At 40.7% G+C, this 16,942-nt stretch overlaps 1 protein-coding gene across 2 annotated transcripts in view; it reads right to left on the bottom strand.

Moving 5' to 3' along the window:
* The window catches only part of MPP7 (membrane palmitoylated protein 7), a 248,633-nt gene that overhangs the window by 60,152 nt on the left and 171,539 nt on the right, over positions 1-16,942 (bottom strand). For both annotated transcript variants that reach the window (XM_038755705.1, XM_038755706.1), the window contains exons 7-10: positions 10,703-10,834; positions 4,028-4,109; positions 2,030-2,115; positions 120-194 (exon numbers count right to left, since the gene is read on the bottom strand). In XM_038755705.1, the coding sequence (XP_038611633.1) occupies positions 120-194; positions 2,030-2,115; positions 4,028-4,109; positions 10,703-10,834 (375 nt within the window). The remainder of the gene's footprint in view (positions 1-119; positions 195-2,029; positions 2,116-4,027; positions 4,110-10,702; positions 10,835-16,942) is intronic.

Below are 16,942 nucleotides of genomic sequence, written 5' to 3'. Positions count from 1 at the left end.
TTTACCAAACAAGAATAAACTGGTTAAATCTGAACCGGTGATAAAAGATTTACTGTGAAAAATAGTTGCCTACTGTATGGAATATATTATAGCCAAATATAGCTTCAAGCAGTGATTACCTTGCCTTCTTTAGATGGTGTTTCTTCTTTGATGCTGGGTATAATTTTAAATGTAATTGCTCCCTGAGACTGAGCCTGGTGTACAGATGAAAGGGGAAAAAAAAAGAGAGAGAGAGAGAGAGATGAAAAAAGTAGGAATGAACAAAAAAAGACAGCAGACTAATGCAACTATCACTTAAGTTTAGGGCTTTTTGTCTCGGTGAGACTATAATGAGGAAACCATTTTTGAAGAGACTCTCGTAACTTGAGAAAGCTCTAAAGAGTTTTCAAAAAGTTAAAATCCATTAACCACTTCGCCCACTCCTGTCTCCTGTGCTCCATTTAAAGTGTCTATGTGTGAGTTAGTATGAATGTCTGGCTACCTTTAAGCCTCAAAACACTTATAAACCACAATATATTCCCAATGCTTCAGTGATAGCAACTACTGGAGGAGCGTTAATCAAATGGCACATCTGCACTTTGAAACAGAGCAGACAAACCCTATGTAAGCATAGTACCAACTCAATGAATTAGGTCTAAGTGCACCCCACATGAGCAGCAGCAATCAAATTCTCACTGACAAATACCTGGTGATGCAACAATGGTAATGATAATAATAATAATGATGATAATAATAATAATAATAACTTCTATAGTTATAAGGCATCTAGTTACAGTAGCTTCTCTGCTCTGGGAAATATTAATACTTTCTCTGTCACAAGACTGCATGGCTCTAAGGGCTAAACCAAAGGAGGATTTGAGAGTTGTGGGTTCTAATCCTGGCTCAGACAATAACCAGGGGATGGTGGCACAAAGTGTCTTGTCCGTGGGCCCAGAGTACTCAAATTTTAAAAGGCACAAAGCTAATCTACTCTTCAGTACTTTTTTATGACATTTGTTAAACACTTACTATGTGCCACGCACAGCACTAAGTGCTGGGACAGACACAAGATCATCAAATTGGACAGAGTCTATATCCCACATGGCGCTCACAGCTTTAATCCCCATTTTACAGATGACATAGCTGAGGCAGAGAGAAGTTAAATGACTTGTTCGAGGTCACAGAGCAGACATGGTGGAGCAGGGATTACAACCCAGGTCCTCTAATTCCCAGGCCCATGATCTTTCCACTAGGCCAAGCTACTTCTCCAGCTATTTTCATGAGTACTCCAAGTAACAAAACTAGCCACAAAGAACTAAGTGAAATGACATTATAAAATGTTGACATTGTAAAAATAACTAAGTTCTTGAAATAGTCTTGGATTGCACAGGGTTCCATATTTTGAGGGTAAAAAAAGTGAGAAATTATAGTGCATCTACAAAGAACAATAACCCATTATCACTGCCTTTTATCCGTATTGCAGAAACCTGAATCAAATTTGCTTAACTAATCAACAAAATGTTGCCAAAATAATCAGAAGCATGAAGGAATCTCCTGTGAAATATTTAATTTGACATTAACTGTGGTTTGGAATTTGAATATAATATATATATAATGCCAAAGGTTCTCAGCTGGGAAATAAATTTTCAACTTCATATTTTCACTTTGTGTCTAATACTGATTGCTCCTTAAGTTGTTTAGGACCCCTTAAAATGTGAGGCCCCAATAGACCAAGAGCTTGCAATAAATAGCATAACAGTTTAGAAAGGCCAAGTATATTTATATCTTTTCAGGATAGACTCACTAAACAGGAAGAGAAATAAAATGACCCAAATGCACATTTAAAAGATCCTGATCACCGTTCACCCCTTTCTTCCTAAAACTTCTATCCCCTTAAAATATTAGGCCCCTACATCCATACGGTTGTAGGGAGTGTTCAGTCTTAGAGCAAATGGAAGTTCTGAGAGATTTTTGCCTTGAATAGAAACACAAGTCATCACACTCAAGTTAAACACAACATATTTTAAAATCCAACCCATTTCCTGCTTACCAAAATCTGTATTATTTCCTCAGGTTTCTTATCCTCCACTGGAATTCCATTTACTTCTCTGAGTTCATCACCAACATGAATTAGTCCTGTACACAAATAAAGTCATTCAATTCAGGAAACAAACTATGTATTTTGCATATGTTTCTCTAACTAAAGCAAATCCATCTAAGACCCCAACTACCATTTTATGAAGGGAGGGAGCACCTTAATTTTTAGCAATCCCAGAACTCAATCCCATTCACCCAATAAATCATTCAATAGAGGCAGGAACAAGAACAGAGCCTATGCTGAAGAAGACCACTTACACCTTTGCGATCTAAATCTACCTAAAGTTCTTCATCACCCTTTTCCAAATTAGTATCATAACTTTGTGTTTTCCTTTCCAAAGAGATTTTTTTCTGAGGGAAAACCTATTAATAAAAATACAATCAATCCCTGAAGTAGGATTTTAAAGCTTACATTTTACACCCAGAGAAAAAAATGAAGCAACACACTAGAGCACTCCCAATGTCAAATTAAATTTGACAGCCTTACTTCTACTGCAGTAAAGGACAAAAACAACTCAGGCTTTTAACTGTAAGCAGGAGTATCAGTAGAGTGGCAGGAAATAAATTACAGTTCCATCATGCTCGCCACAATACACACACCCCGTCCCCTATGGCTAAAGATGAAATTATTAATCGTGTTGCCCTGATTGGCTAATGACACTGCAGATGATAATAACTAATAGTAATAATGACGGTATTGAGCCCGTCTTCTAGACTGTGAGCCCGTTGTTGGGTAGGGACCATCTCTATATGTTGCCAACTTGTACTTCCCAAGCGCTTAGTACAGTGCTCTGCACACAGTAAGCGCTCAATACGACAATGAATGAATGAAAAGTGCTTACTATGAATCAGGCACTGTACTAAGTGCTGGAGTGGATATAAATCAATTGGGTTGTATACAGTCCCTGTCCCACATAGTGCTCACTGTCTGAATCTCCATTTTACAGATGAGGTAACTGAGGCACAGAGAAGTGACTTGCCTAAGGTCACACAGCAGGCAAGTGGTGGAGCCAGGATTAGAACCCATGACTTTCTGATTCCCAGGCTCTTGCTCTATCCACTATGCCATGCTGCTTCCCAAGAAGGTTGTTTGATCCAATTATTCTAAGGGCCTCTGATGTCTAGGAGTTTCTAGTACCAGGTAGTCTCCCATACAAACCAGGTCGGAGAGATATTTTTGTATAAACTTTTCAGAATTTTACTGTTCACACCCAAAATAGAACTACTGAAAAGTACTGAACGGCAGTGTTCTCCTGGAACCAATTTTACAGCAAGAAATAACTAGCAGATACTGAATGAAAAGTCTATTTTAGCACACTTTGGGTGGAGGGGCAATTCATAACCTCAAGTGTTCTGAGGCTCTTTGCTCCTATCACTGATTCATATGCACTTCAAGAATATTGATATGATACTGATATGAACTGGCATAAATTCACCAAACAATTCCACATTTCAGTCAACAAAGGAGACTGTCATAGTATTGATTTTGCAACAGTTGGCTTGTAAACCACTTTCCATTAGACTAACTTTTCAAATCCTGAAAAGAAAATACACTCAGTTCTGATCATGAGATTTCGCCACATGTTTTCGCCACAACTGGTGGCAGAATTAAGACAACATGCATGTGCCTGGATGTGATGTCGAAGGAAATGGTTGTGCATATGTACATGGCATAACATGTAACATTTTAGAGTGTGAGCCCACTTTTTAGACTGTGAGCCCACTGTTGGGTAGGGACTGTCTCTATATGTTGCCAACTTGTACTTCCCAAGCACTTAGAACAGTGTTCTGCACACAGTAAGCGCTCAATAAATACGACTGATGATGATGATAACACACAGGGTACTTTAGCATGAATTTTCCTTGACACGGGGTTCCTCAAGAATGAAGTCCTGTGTTCCAAGACAGCTGAGTGTTCCCTTTTTCTTGTTTTCAGTATTTGAATGCTTACCACTTCTGTCGGCCGCTCCTCCTCTCATGATCCTGGCCACAACAACTGCTCCAGTATGTTCATCCCTTTTAATCGTTGCCCCCTTCAAAACAAAAAGGGATTGAGAGAAATGTGGCAAAATTTCAGTCCCGCTGGCTAGAGAATACTGAAACAGCAAATGGAAATGCAAAAGCAAATTTCCATCAGATTAGAACTGAAAGTTCACTAGTTATCACTGGGACAATCGCCTAGTCCAAGGGTTAGCAAGATGAACCAGACACAGGAAAGCCGGGAAGAGTTGGTGCGCAAAAAGCCACACGATTTACGGTCCCCCGCCATGTGAACTGTGGCATCATTACATCTCGCTGCCCATGGAGCGATGCACGGCTACTTCACGGCAAGAGCTGCCAGTTGGGCAGGAAAACCAGAGAGGAGAGAGAGGGGGCAGGGAGAAAGAGAGAGGGCAGGGGGCATTGACAAGAGGCTCCCTAGGTGGCTAATTGTCTGGAAGTTGGTGTTACCCGCCCCACGCAGCAGAGGACCCCAGGACCACATATCCATTCTATTTATTCTATTTTGTTAGTATGTTTGCTTTTGTTCTCCATCTCCCCCTTTTAGACTGTGAGCCCACTGTTGGGTAGGGACTGTCTCTATATGTTGCCGACTTGTACTTCCCAAGCGCTTAGTACAGTGCTCTGCACACAGTAGGCGCTCAATAAATACGATTGATTGATTGAAGGCCGACTCTGTTGATTCCCCTTGCTCTCCCTCCTAGGCCTCGGGTAGTGAGAAGCCAGACCAAGCCCAGTGGACCCACGTCACCTGCCACAACTTTTAGAAACACGTAGGCTGTGGCGCTGTGCGTGGTAGTGGCCCCACGCCATTTGCCTCCGTTTTCATGTATTTATGTTCATGTATATATGTATATATGTTTGTACTTATTTATTACTCTATTTATTTTACTTGTACATATCTATTCTATTTATTTTATTTTGTTAGTATGTTTGGTTTTGTTTTCCATCTCCCCCTTTTAGACTGTGAGCCCACTGTTGGGTAGGGACTGTATATGTTGCCGACTTGTACTTCCCAAGCGCTTAGTACAGTGCTCTGCACACAGTAAGCGCTCAATAAATACGATTGATTGATTGAAGGCCGACTCTGTTGATTCCCCTTGCTCTCCCTCCTAGGCCTCGGGTAGTGATAAGCCAGACCAAGACCAGTGGACCCACACCACCTGCCACAACTTTTAGAAACGCGTAAGCTGTGGTGCTGTGCGTGGTAGTGGCCCCACGCCATCTGCCTCCGTTTTCATGTATTTATGTTCATGTATATATGTATGTACATATTTATTACTTTATTTATTTATTTATTTTACTTGTACATATCTATTCTATTTATTTTATTTTGTTAGTATGTTTGGTTTTGTTCTCCGTCTCCCCCTTTTAGACTGTGAGCCCACTGTTGGGTAGGGACTGTCTCTATATGTTGCCGACTTGTACTTCCCAAGCGCTTAGTACAGTGCTCTGCACACAGTAAGCGCTCAATAAATACGATTGATTGATTGAAGGCCGACTCTGTTGATTCCCCTTGCTCTCCCTCCTAGGCCTCGGGTAGTGAGAAGCCAGACCAAGCCCAGTGGACCCACGCCACCTGCCACAACTTTTAGAAACGCGTAGGCTGTGGCGCTGTGCGTGGTAGTGGCCCCACGCCATCTGCCTCCGTTTTCATGTATTTATGTTCATGTATATATATGTATATATGTTTGTACATATTTATTACTCTATTTATTTATTTTACTTGTACATATCTATTCTATTTATTTTGTTAGTATGCTTGTTCTCTGTCTCCCCCTTTTAGACTGTGAGCCCACTGTTGGGTAGGGACTGTCTCTAGATGTTGCCAACTTGGACCTCCCAAGCGCTTAGTACAGTGCTCTGCACACAGTAAGCGCTCAATAAATACGATTGATTGATTGATTTTCAGAAGGATTAAGCCTGGGGTGCTGCACCAGCACTGTAGCGTGTTCGTGTTCGGTGTCAACTCCCCCTCAGCCTAAGGCCACGCTGAAGAGTCCCGTTCAACTCCAAAAAGAGCCAGGTGTAGCTCTGGAGCCATAGGTTGCAGATTCCTGACCCAGTCAGTTTTTCTACACATAAAATGTGATTGCCTTTCATCTCTCTCGGAAACACGAGCCAGTTAATTATCAGTTTGTGCTGAGTACCGTCCTGGGCGCTGAAGAGGAAGACTGCAAATTTTAACATCTTAACATTTTAAGATGTTAACATTAACAGTTTAATTAATGTTAAACATTAACATTTTAAAATGTTAACATTTTTACATCTTACCTCTTTCCCTTCCCCACAGCACCTGTATATATGTATGTACATATTTATTACTCTATTTACTTATTTATTTTACTTGTACATATCTATTCTATTTATTTTATTTTGTTAATATGTTTGGTTTTGTTCTCTGTCTCCCCCTTCTAGACTGTGAGCCCACTCTTGGGTAAGGACTGTCTCTATATGTTGCCAACTTGTACTTCCCAAGCGCTTAGTACAGAGTTCTGCACACAGTAAGCGCTCAATATATACGATTGATTGATTGATTAACATCCCAATTAATCAGTATGAATTAAAGTACTCCATTTTGCGGGGACCCGTTCATTATTTTGACCATCCACTCTCATGCCTGATCTGGATGCGTAATTTAAGCCAATTCCGGTTTCTACGGATAGAACTGTTCCCACACTGTGATAAAATGGGAGGGAAAAAACAAAAACAAATCATAACAAAGCTTTCTTTTTAAAAGAATAACGTGTCTTTGATAAAGCTTACTTTAATCTTCTTTAATGTCTGTCTCCCTCTTCTAGACTGCAAGCTCCTTGTGAGCGGGGAACGTGTCTACCAGCTCTGTTGTGTTGTACTCTCCCAAGCACTTAGTGCAGTGCTCTGCACACAGTAAGCACTCAATAAATATCATTAATTGATTAAAAATACCTGATTCATTGACTAACAACAGAATCTTGAATTTGTATTGCACTTTTCTTCAGAGGGACTCATCACTTAGAGTCTTCCAAGCCTCCTGTGATGTAGGTAGGCATTAGGTATTATCAACCCCTTTTAACAAGGGAGAAAATATAGACTAGATGCACAGGGGAAAAAAGTCACAGACGGTTATGCAATTCATCTAAAAAATGGGAATAAAACTAAGGTCTAGGACTCCTGGACTTGTGCTTTGTTCTTTAAGATCAAGTAACTTCCTAAATCAATAGTGGGTGTAGGTGTAGAATAATTTTTTTTGGCACAAGAGTAGAAAATTACCTCAAAATGGATTTTAACATTCTTGGTTTATTGGGCAAAGGCGCACCGTCTAGATGTTCACAAGCTAACAGACAGACTACTGGTCCACAAGAGTAACATACTAGCAGTTACTCTTTGGCAAAGGGATCCCAAAACGGCATCCAAGAAACCAGCATGGGCTTGAAAAGGCATCCCACATTGCATCACAGGCCTGGAATACTGCACCTTAAGTGGGGTAGAAGTCACACTATGGAAGAAAGTGGGACTTTTCTTAAATTTGCCAATAAACACATTTTTACAATTAAAAACCAGGTACAGGGAAATATACGTGGACGACGCTGGCTTTTGATAAAAAAAGCATATTTGTATATAGCAGCTGTTCTACAGCTCATGTGCAATGCATTTCTGACATCTGTCTGAATCTCACTAGGTCAACACCACAAAACCACCATGATAATTAGTAGTTACTGGCACCCTATTCCTTGGTCACATGTATTCACTGGCCAGACTTGAATGTGATGCAAAACTAGGCAGCTAAGGAGAATTAATAATCAAATCAGCACTTAGTACAAAACCTGGCACATAGTAAGGGCTTAACGAATACCATCAAAAAAAAAAAAAATTAAACACAGAGGTCAGCGGTCTAACTTTGACCAAAATTAGTAAATGGCTGAAAATATATCTCTCTGAAGTGTCTAGTCAAGTGCTCCTTTTAGAGGGATCCCTAAGGGCACAGCTGAAGCACAGTAACATGGCATCATTGTTACTACTATACGCTTTGTTAAACATTTCAGCTTCCAGTACTAATACAAAAAACTTTCAAAACTGCTAAATACTGACAAAATGGTCTCCATTACTGAGAAAGATTTTTTTTACAAAATTTTCAGGCTAATACTTCTCTAACCACATAGGCATATACATATATGGTACATTTGGCAAGCGCTTTAATTCTTCAACCTTATCATTATGTTAAGAACATTTTCATTCATTATGGGTAAATTCAAAACTGTTTCATCATATACTGTTCAAGTTTTTGAATCTGCCAGGAAAATACTCTACAACTAGATGAAAACTAGATGAAGTTTTGATTGAATTTGATTATCTCATACACCTCATGTTTTTGTGCCGCAGAAAACTACTTTGCATACCACATGTTGGGTTTTAGACTCTGAAGGTGGAAAATTATCAACTCCTCTAATACAATTTTGGGCCTATGCCTTCATTATTTCTAAGAAGGGAATTCCTACACTCATATTTTAGGTTCGTACTGCTTATTAGCCCAAACTCTAAAAGTTCAAAGAAAATTTGGCAGTAGTATGATTAATCCCATCCACTGAGATAAAGGGTGATTAAGTTAATTCAATTCTTAAAGAACTTAAAGATGTATGGCATTTAACAGCTTTGCAGATAATTCAAAAGAGTCTTTAGACTTTTCAATGGCCCACAAGCCTGTGCTAGCCTCACTCCCAAATCCCTCAGCACACCCTTCCTAGTTATTAAGAAACACCGTGACTTAGTGGAAAGAGCCCGGGCTTTGGAGCCAGAGGTCATGGGTTCAGATCCCGGCTCCGCCAACTGCCAGCTGTGTGGCTTTGGGCAAGTCACTTAACGTCTCGGTGCCTCAGTGACCTCATCTGTAAAATGGGGATGAAGACCGTGAGCCCCCCGTGGGACAACCTGATCACCTTGTAACCTCCCCAGCGCTTGGAACAGTGCTTTGCACATAGTAAGCACTTAATAAATGCCATTATTATTATTATTATTATTATTATATACTCTGTACTGTTGCTGCACCCAAATCACAACATAAAATGACAAAGGCAACAAATATTTCCTGTTCACCCACCTGCCAAATAGCCAAGAAAGCTTCAATAAAGGCAATACATAGCAGATCTAAGTTTATTTAATCTCTCTTTCACCAACTATACGACTTTTGCCCAACTCCAAGAACAATCAAATTAGCAAGACTTCACTAGACCAGAGAAATACGTGGCCTAGGGGAAAAAAGATGGGGTCTGGAACTCAGAGGACCTGGGTTCGAATCCCAGCTCCACCACCTGCCTGCTTTGTGATCTTGGACAAGTCCCTTCACTTTTCTTGCTCTGAATTTCATCATCTGTAAAATGGGGCTTCAACATGTATTCTCTCTCCTACTTAAACTGTGAGCCCCGTGTGGGACCCGATGATCTTCTATCTACCTCAGAGCTTACTACACTGTAAGCACATAGTAAGCGCTTAACAAAGACCACAATTATCAAGATGTCAAAGATTACAAAGATTATGAAAGTCCAGGATGCTATTCTTCTTAAATGCTACTCAAATTAAAAAATAAAAGGCACACATTAAATACTTGATAAGGAACGTTTTACTGGTCCAGAGTCACAGATTCAGGCCAGATACACTGAATTAAAACCAAAAACATGTTAAATTAATTCTAATCCAAGTGGCCATGTGCAGTTTTTTTCCGGCTCATCGGAATTTAAAATGGAGAAAGCTACATCTTTTGACATGTCCTGCAGTAAATTCTACTTGCCTAAAAGAATAATCCTTTTTGATCAAAATAAAAAGGCACATTTGGTAAAGAAGGCATCTCATTTAAACATTTGTAGGAAACTGTTTAAATGATAGAAACTGTTTAAATGTTAATACCAAGTCAAATCTTTCCATATGGTCAACTCCTCATCGCCGTCTTGGGCCCTTGAGCCAGTCAATATAATGCTTATTTCTTGTTGACTGATGCCAGAGATCCTCCAAGACTCAGAGAATTACTGCAATATCAGCCTTCATACAAGCTAGTACAGTCTAGCTAACAAACACCATTTTTCTTCCCTTTGGAGTACACAGTCTCCAACTGTTTAAATGGTTAGCTTAAAAGAAGGCAATGAAAATATGATTCAGATCAATGCAGTCCCAGAACAAATTCATTATTGATGATTTCATACTAACTTGAATCAAACCTGACTTTTCCTTTGTCCAATATGCTTATGAACATAGTATCTTTCTGGTAATCAAACCTTAAACAGTTAACATTTTTTGTCGTAGTGCATGTACATAGTAAGCGCTCAATAAATACGATTGATGATGATGATGTTAATTTAGCTATGTGCATTTTATGCTGTCAGCAAGTCACATTACCAACATTCCAATTTAGCACAGTTCAAAAAAACGTCATTTTGATCAACTGTTTTCCTATGGGTAATCACACACTTTAGAATTAAATAAATCTTTTTATACTCCAATTATATTGGTGTGTACGAGGCACTGAGAAAGCATGACGATATTATTAAAAAGCAGAAATAAGTCCTATACATTTTTAACATACCAGTGTTTTTAAAAGATCTTGCCTAAGAAACAACTCTGTTCTAACTTTACCAGGAGCAAAAAGACGACTTACCAGTGGTTCTCTATTTTTGACTAGTCTGATTATTTTTACTGAATCTTCTTCATCATCAATATCATCAGGCATAGGAGGTAGTATTGGGTCATAATTCTTCTGAGCCACAGTGTCATGTACGGAGAGCAAAGCCTGCAAAATGTTAACGTTAATAGAAATATGAGCCTGGCAAAAATAATTTCCAAACACACAATTTCACTGGTCATAATTTGATTTTTACCTTAGTAGTCTATGATAGAAAAAAAATCATGACAGGCAGTATTTTACTATAATTGAACAGGTACACTCAAGTTGACTGTAAGCTCGTCCTCCGGACTGTAACGCATTGTGGACAGGGAATGTATCTGTTATATTGTTGTATTGTCCTCTCCCAAGCGCTTAGTACAGTACACTGCATGTAGTAAGCACTCAAATATGACTGACTGATTAGACTGTTACTAACCCACAATAATAGAGGAGGATGTAAGTTAATAACTGCTGAAAAGCAGTGTGGCCTAGTAGAAAGAGCACGGGCCTGGATCCTGGGTTCCAATCCCGGCTCCGCCACCTGTCTGCAGGGTGACCTTGGGCAAGTCATTTAACTTCTCCGTGCCTCAGTTACCTCATTCGTTAAATAGGGATCAATACTGTGAGCTCCATGTGGGCCATGGATTGCATCCAACCTGATTAGCTTTATCTACCCCAGCATTTAGTTCAGTGCCTGGAACACAGTAAGTTCTTAATAAATATTAAAAAACAAAAATACCCCAAACCCCAAAACCTGTAGATTTTGTCTTCTTTTTAACATGATCCAAAAATGACTTCAACACTCCTACTACACACGCAGAACACACAGCATTACCTATAAGAAACCCTAGATCTTTTCTCCCCAATGTCTCCTTTTCCACCTTGCACGCAAAATGAAACTACCAGTGCCAATCCCTGACATCCGTCAAGTCTAATTAACACCCCTTAAAAATACAATACAACCTCATTTATCCAGCTCTCACCTACCCAGTTCCCTACTTAATGGCAGCCAATTTAAGCAGTAAGGGTTTGAAGTGTGAAGACTCAGTATTTAATCTCCAAGGAAAATTCAGTTGAAAAAGGCAAATCCAGCAGACTATTCCTCCATTACTTGTTTGGCACTATAAAGATAGTTTAGTGTTTTCTCATTACATTAGTGAAAAATTCCCAAAGTAAAATATTAACTACAAAGTGCTACATTCTCGGTTACATAAAACATGAGTTTTAATATTCCACTTGAAGATATAAAATATCAAATTTAACATTAATGAAAGAACCACTGATTTTATATATGTGTGTATATATACACACACACACATACATAGCGAGAGCAAGAGTATAGGGTACAGTTAAAACTGTCAAAACTATCATTTTCTAATGACATTTTTTCAAATAAAATAAGTGAACGCTTGTATCCTGGCCCACTTCAATGAGGTTCTATATTTCATAATTTTTTGAATTGAGCAGATAGAGAAAACAGACTTTAAAGGCCAGATGAAAGCAGTTTACAGTTCTCTTTGAATTATAAAAAAATATATAAACAGGTTTATAAGAAAATATCCTTGATGATGAAACAACATTCCTGAATATTCTTTTCTCTCACTCTTTTTAGTACATGACTGTCAATCACATATTTTCATCTTGAGATGCTTCCATGAGATTTCTAGTATACAGCCTAACTGAACCATGGCCCAACATTACACCACAATTTTGAGAAAACTCTAAGAGTAGTTCTTTGCAAAAATTCAAGTTAACCTCTGTCACAAATCAAATAAGGTGCTAATTCTCTAATAAACTAAATACAGTGTGTTTTGCAGCGTGAGTAGCCGTGTGGAGAAGCAGCGTGGCTCAGTGGAAAGAGCACGGGCTTTGGAGTCAGAGGTCATGGGTTCGAATCCCGCTCCGCCACGTCTGCTGTGTGACCTTGGGTAAGTCACTTAACTTCTCTGCGCCTCAGTTACCTCATCTGTAAAATGGGGATTAAGACTGTGAACCCCACATGGGACAACCTGATCACTTTGTATCCCCCCCCCCAGCGCTTAGAACAGTGCTTTGCACATAGTAAGCTCTTAACAAATGCCAACATTATTATTATTATTATTATTATTATTATTATTATTATTATTTGGAGTCAGAGGTCATGGGTTCGAATCCCGGCTCCGCCACATGTCTGCTGTGTGACCTTGGGCAAGTCACTTAACTTCTCTGAGCCTCCGTTACCTCAGCTGTAAAAATGGGGATTAAGACTGTGAACCCCACGTGGGACAACCTGATCACTTTGTACCCCCCCAGCGCTTAGAACAGTGCTTTGCACATAGTAAGCGCTTAACAAATGCCAACATCATTATTATTATTATTATTAGAACAGTGCTTGGCACATAGTAAGCACTTAACAAATACCAACATTATTATTATTATTATTATTTGCACACATTCTGGGTCAAAGACTGCCACTATTTCAGGTTTAAAATAGACCACAGTACACTCAGTTCTGCCAGAACCCACGTATTCACTACATTTTAGGCAGAACGCAACAGCAGCAGTAAGGATATTTTTCCAACGACGAGCATCAGTCTGGATCGAGGATAAAGCTGGGGTGGACGAAACAGTTGTGCATTTGCGTACAAATCCACCATAAAGTGAGTACTTCAGGGCAAGTATTTTTTGGTGTGGGGGTTCCACTAGAATGCAACTCCTATTTTATAGAACTAGGTGTACACGCAGACATTGGAAGAGGATACAAAACAATCTATCACTAAATCCTGTCGGTTTTACCTTCACAGCATCTCTATAATCTGCCTTTCCTCTCTATCCAAACTGTTACTATGCTGATCCAAGCACTTATATCGTGCCTTGACTACTGCTCCAGCCTTCCAGCTGACCTCCTTGTCTCCTGTCCAGTCCAGTCCATACTTCACTCTGTTTCCTGGATCATGTTTCTAAACACTGTTCGGCCTCTGTCTCTCCACTTTTCAATAACCTCCTGTGGCTGCCCACCTACCTCCACATCAAAGAGAAACTCCTCAGCATCAGCTTTAAAGCACTCTGAATAGATCCATCTTTCTAGTTCCTTCCTGCAGTACAGAGCTAGAAATGCAGAGCTGTCTAACACTATTCAAGGGCAGAGGCAATTTGTGGGCTTTTTTGGATAGCACCTGCTAAGTACTTAGGATGATTCAACATACATGATCTGAATTTAGAATCCTAAAAAACGGGGTATGAATCAGATTCCTTACAAAACTAAATATACATATTAATTTTGAGTTAACTTATTAGGCAGGATCTAGAGGGAAATGAATACTTCGGAAAAATTTCAACTCGTCGTCAGCTGTTCAGTTCAAAAGTACAAGCTTGAGATAGGCAAGCGGTTCTCAGTGTTTCAGTGAATGAAACTTGTATATCCTGAGCCCAAATAACTAATCTCAAAGCCTAAGGTACCAATCATTCAATCGTATTTGAGCGCTTACTGGGTGCAGGCAAACTGGGTCCCCAGTTTGTACTTCCCAAGCGCTAAGTACAGTGCTCTGCACATAGTAAGCGCTCAATAAATACGATTGATGATGATGATGATGCAGGGTGCTGTACTAAGTACTTAGGAAAGTACAATATAATAGAGTTGGTAACTGTGACCTCTGCCCAAAAAGAGCTTAGGGTGTACACAGAGTAGAATGGAAAAAGGCATTTGACCTCTCAGGGGAAGAAGGGTAGAGGAGATAAAGTTGTTTCTCCCTCCCCAAAATGTCCCTGGGAGACTACTTCACCAGAGTTCCACAAAACTCACATTTCCAGTGCATGGGGGACAAGAGTTGGAACATCTGAAAGATCTAGGTTTGGGAGAAGAGGAGGTAAAGAGAAATAAGGTGATGATGATGGCATTTATTAAGTGCTTACTATGTGCAAAGCACTGGGGAGATTTCAAGGTGATCGGGTTGTCCCACGGGGAGCTCACAGTCTTAATCCCCATTTTCCAGATGAGGTAACTGAGGCCCAGAGAAGTTAAGTGACTTGCCCAAAGTCACACAGCTGACAATTGGCGGAGCCGGGGATTTGAACCCATGACCTCCGGCTCCAAAGCTCGTGCTCTTTCCAATGAGCCACGCGGCTTCTCATGGTGGGAAGGCAAAAAGGGTGTCCCAAATTGTACTTGTGGGTGGGGGGAGGGATTCCACTCCAGAGCTACTAGAATTATAACAAAAACCAATATAGCAAAACCAACACAGCAAACCCTCAGCCAACACGGAATGAGCACTGAAAGGATTCCCCTTTGACTGCAGCTCTTTCCCAAGGCTCTGAGGAACTGCCCCCATCACTCTATCTGGCACATCAGAGTGAGGAAACAATGCTGGGAGTTAGGGGTTGTGAGAGGAAGGGAGGAGGTCAAGCCTCTTTCAACCCCCTACAACTCAGGGAAACCCTTCTAAAAGCAGAGATTCTCTAAACTTAACGCTCACTGTGGGCTGGGATTTTGTCTACCAATTCTGCTGCACTGTACTTTCCCAAGTGCTTAGGACAGTGCTCTGCACACAGTAAGCGCTCAATAAATATGATTGATTGATTGATTGACAGTGCTCTGCACACACTAAACACTCAATAAATATCACTGACTGACTGATTTGCCAAAAGACACACCTCTGTCCCCTCTCAAAGCCCCTTGTAGTAGCGATGATTTGGGGAAGAGAAACAGTACAAACTGTATGAGAATCTGTGAAAGACTTCATTTCCCCAGCTGACTAGACCCTTTGCACGTGACTCGACCAGCCCTGAACCCAGGCTTTCCATCCCATACCTTATCTTGTCTGCCAAGACCCATTTCCACAGCTACTACCTGTTCAGTGATGGGGGAAGAGATGCAATAAAAGCAGAGACTTTGCCAAAAGACACACCTCTGTCCCCTCTCAAAGCCCCTTGTAGTAGCGATGATTTGGGGAAGAGAAACAGTACAAACTGTATGAGAATCTGTGAAACACTTCATTTCCCTAGCTGACTAGACCCTTTGCACGTGACTCGACCAGCCCTGAACCCAGGCTTTCCATCCCATACCTTATCTTGTCTGCCAAGACCCATTTCCACAGCTACTACCTGTTCAGTGATGGGGGAAGAGATGCAATAAAAGCAGAGACTGGTCAAGAGCTACTTGGAGATCGTTTTGATCCCAGGGTGCAACTCAAGAATACACAATCATCTCTCCAGATCACCCCTCCAGCTGCCCCAAGACTCAGCTACGTCACTGCCGCCTGGTAGAAGTTATTGTATTTACTTTGAGCCCGCTGGATGCAATGCACTGTACTAAGCACTTGGGAAGTACAAAACAGAAAAGGGACACAATCACAATCCTTGTGCACTAAGAGCTTAGATCTAACCGGAGAGACAGACAGAAAAATATTTACAAAGTAATCAAAGTAACTGAAGGTACTACTGAGTAAACACATATACAAAAGCGCTGAGAATGGATATAAATAAGTACATGAGAACTGGAAATGGCTGGATTTATATGACTTGGAGTTCCGGAAACCTATCAGAGAAGGCTTGTCAGAGGAGGTGGGAATTTAAGAGGGCGTTACATTTGGGGAGAGCTGTAGTCCACCGGATTTGGGAAGGGAGGGAGTTGCAGGCTGGGGGTGAGGGGATGGAAGCAAGAGATGAGAGAGTGAAGTATAATGAGGAGGCTAGCTTGAGAGGAACTAAGCAAGAAGGGGACCAGTGGGTGAAGAAAAACAACATGTAAGATAGGGGTGAGTTGGTGGAAAGCCTTGAAGCTTAGTGTATAGAATTTCTACTCGGAGTGGAGAGACAGAGGAAGCCGGTGGACAGTTCTGAGGAGTGAAGACGACTGCCTTGGTATGCCTCAAGATGATTCATTCAAGATGATCTGCTGGGGTGAGGCTGGAAGCACAAACACCCAGCAAGAAGTTTGGCACAAGAGTGTACCTGCAATATGGTGAGCTTAGGACAGGGTGTTCTAGTTGTATGGGTAAAGAGAAAGGGGCAAATTAAGAGACAGCATGTAGGAAGAACTGGCAGTAGACGGCATTTGACAACTGAAAGACAGGCAAGGAGCCCAGGATGGCACCTGGGTTTCTGGGATAGGATAACTGGTGGTGTTTATCACTGGAGAAGGGGAAGTTTGCAGAGTGGCTTTAGCAGAGAAGCAGAGTAGTACCGTTTTAACCATACTGACATTGAGATGGTGGTAGGCCAACCAAGTGGAGATGTCCTGGAGCAAAGAGATGTGGG

This window comes from Tachyglossus aculeatus, chromosome 13 (assembly GCF_015852505.1).
Source record: "Tachyglossus aculeatus isolate mTacAcu1 chromosome 13, mTacAcu1.pri, whole genome shotgun sequence".
Taxonomy (NCBI): domain Eukaryota; kingdom Metazoa; phylum Chordata; class Mammalia; order Monotremata; family Tachyglossidae; genus Tachyglossus; species Tachyglossus aculeatus.
The sequence above is the reverse complement of the archived record's forward strand: the minus strand, read 5'-3'. Positions and strand labels throughout refer to the sequence as shown.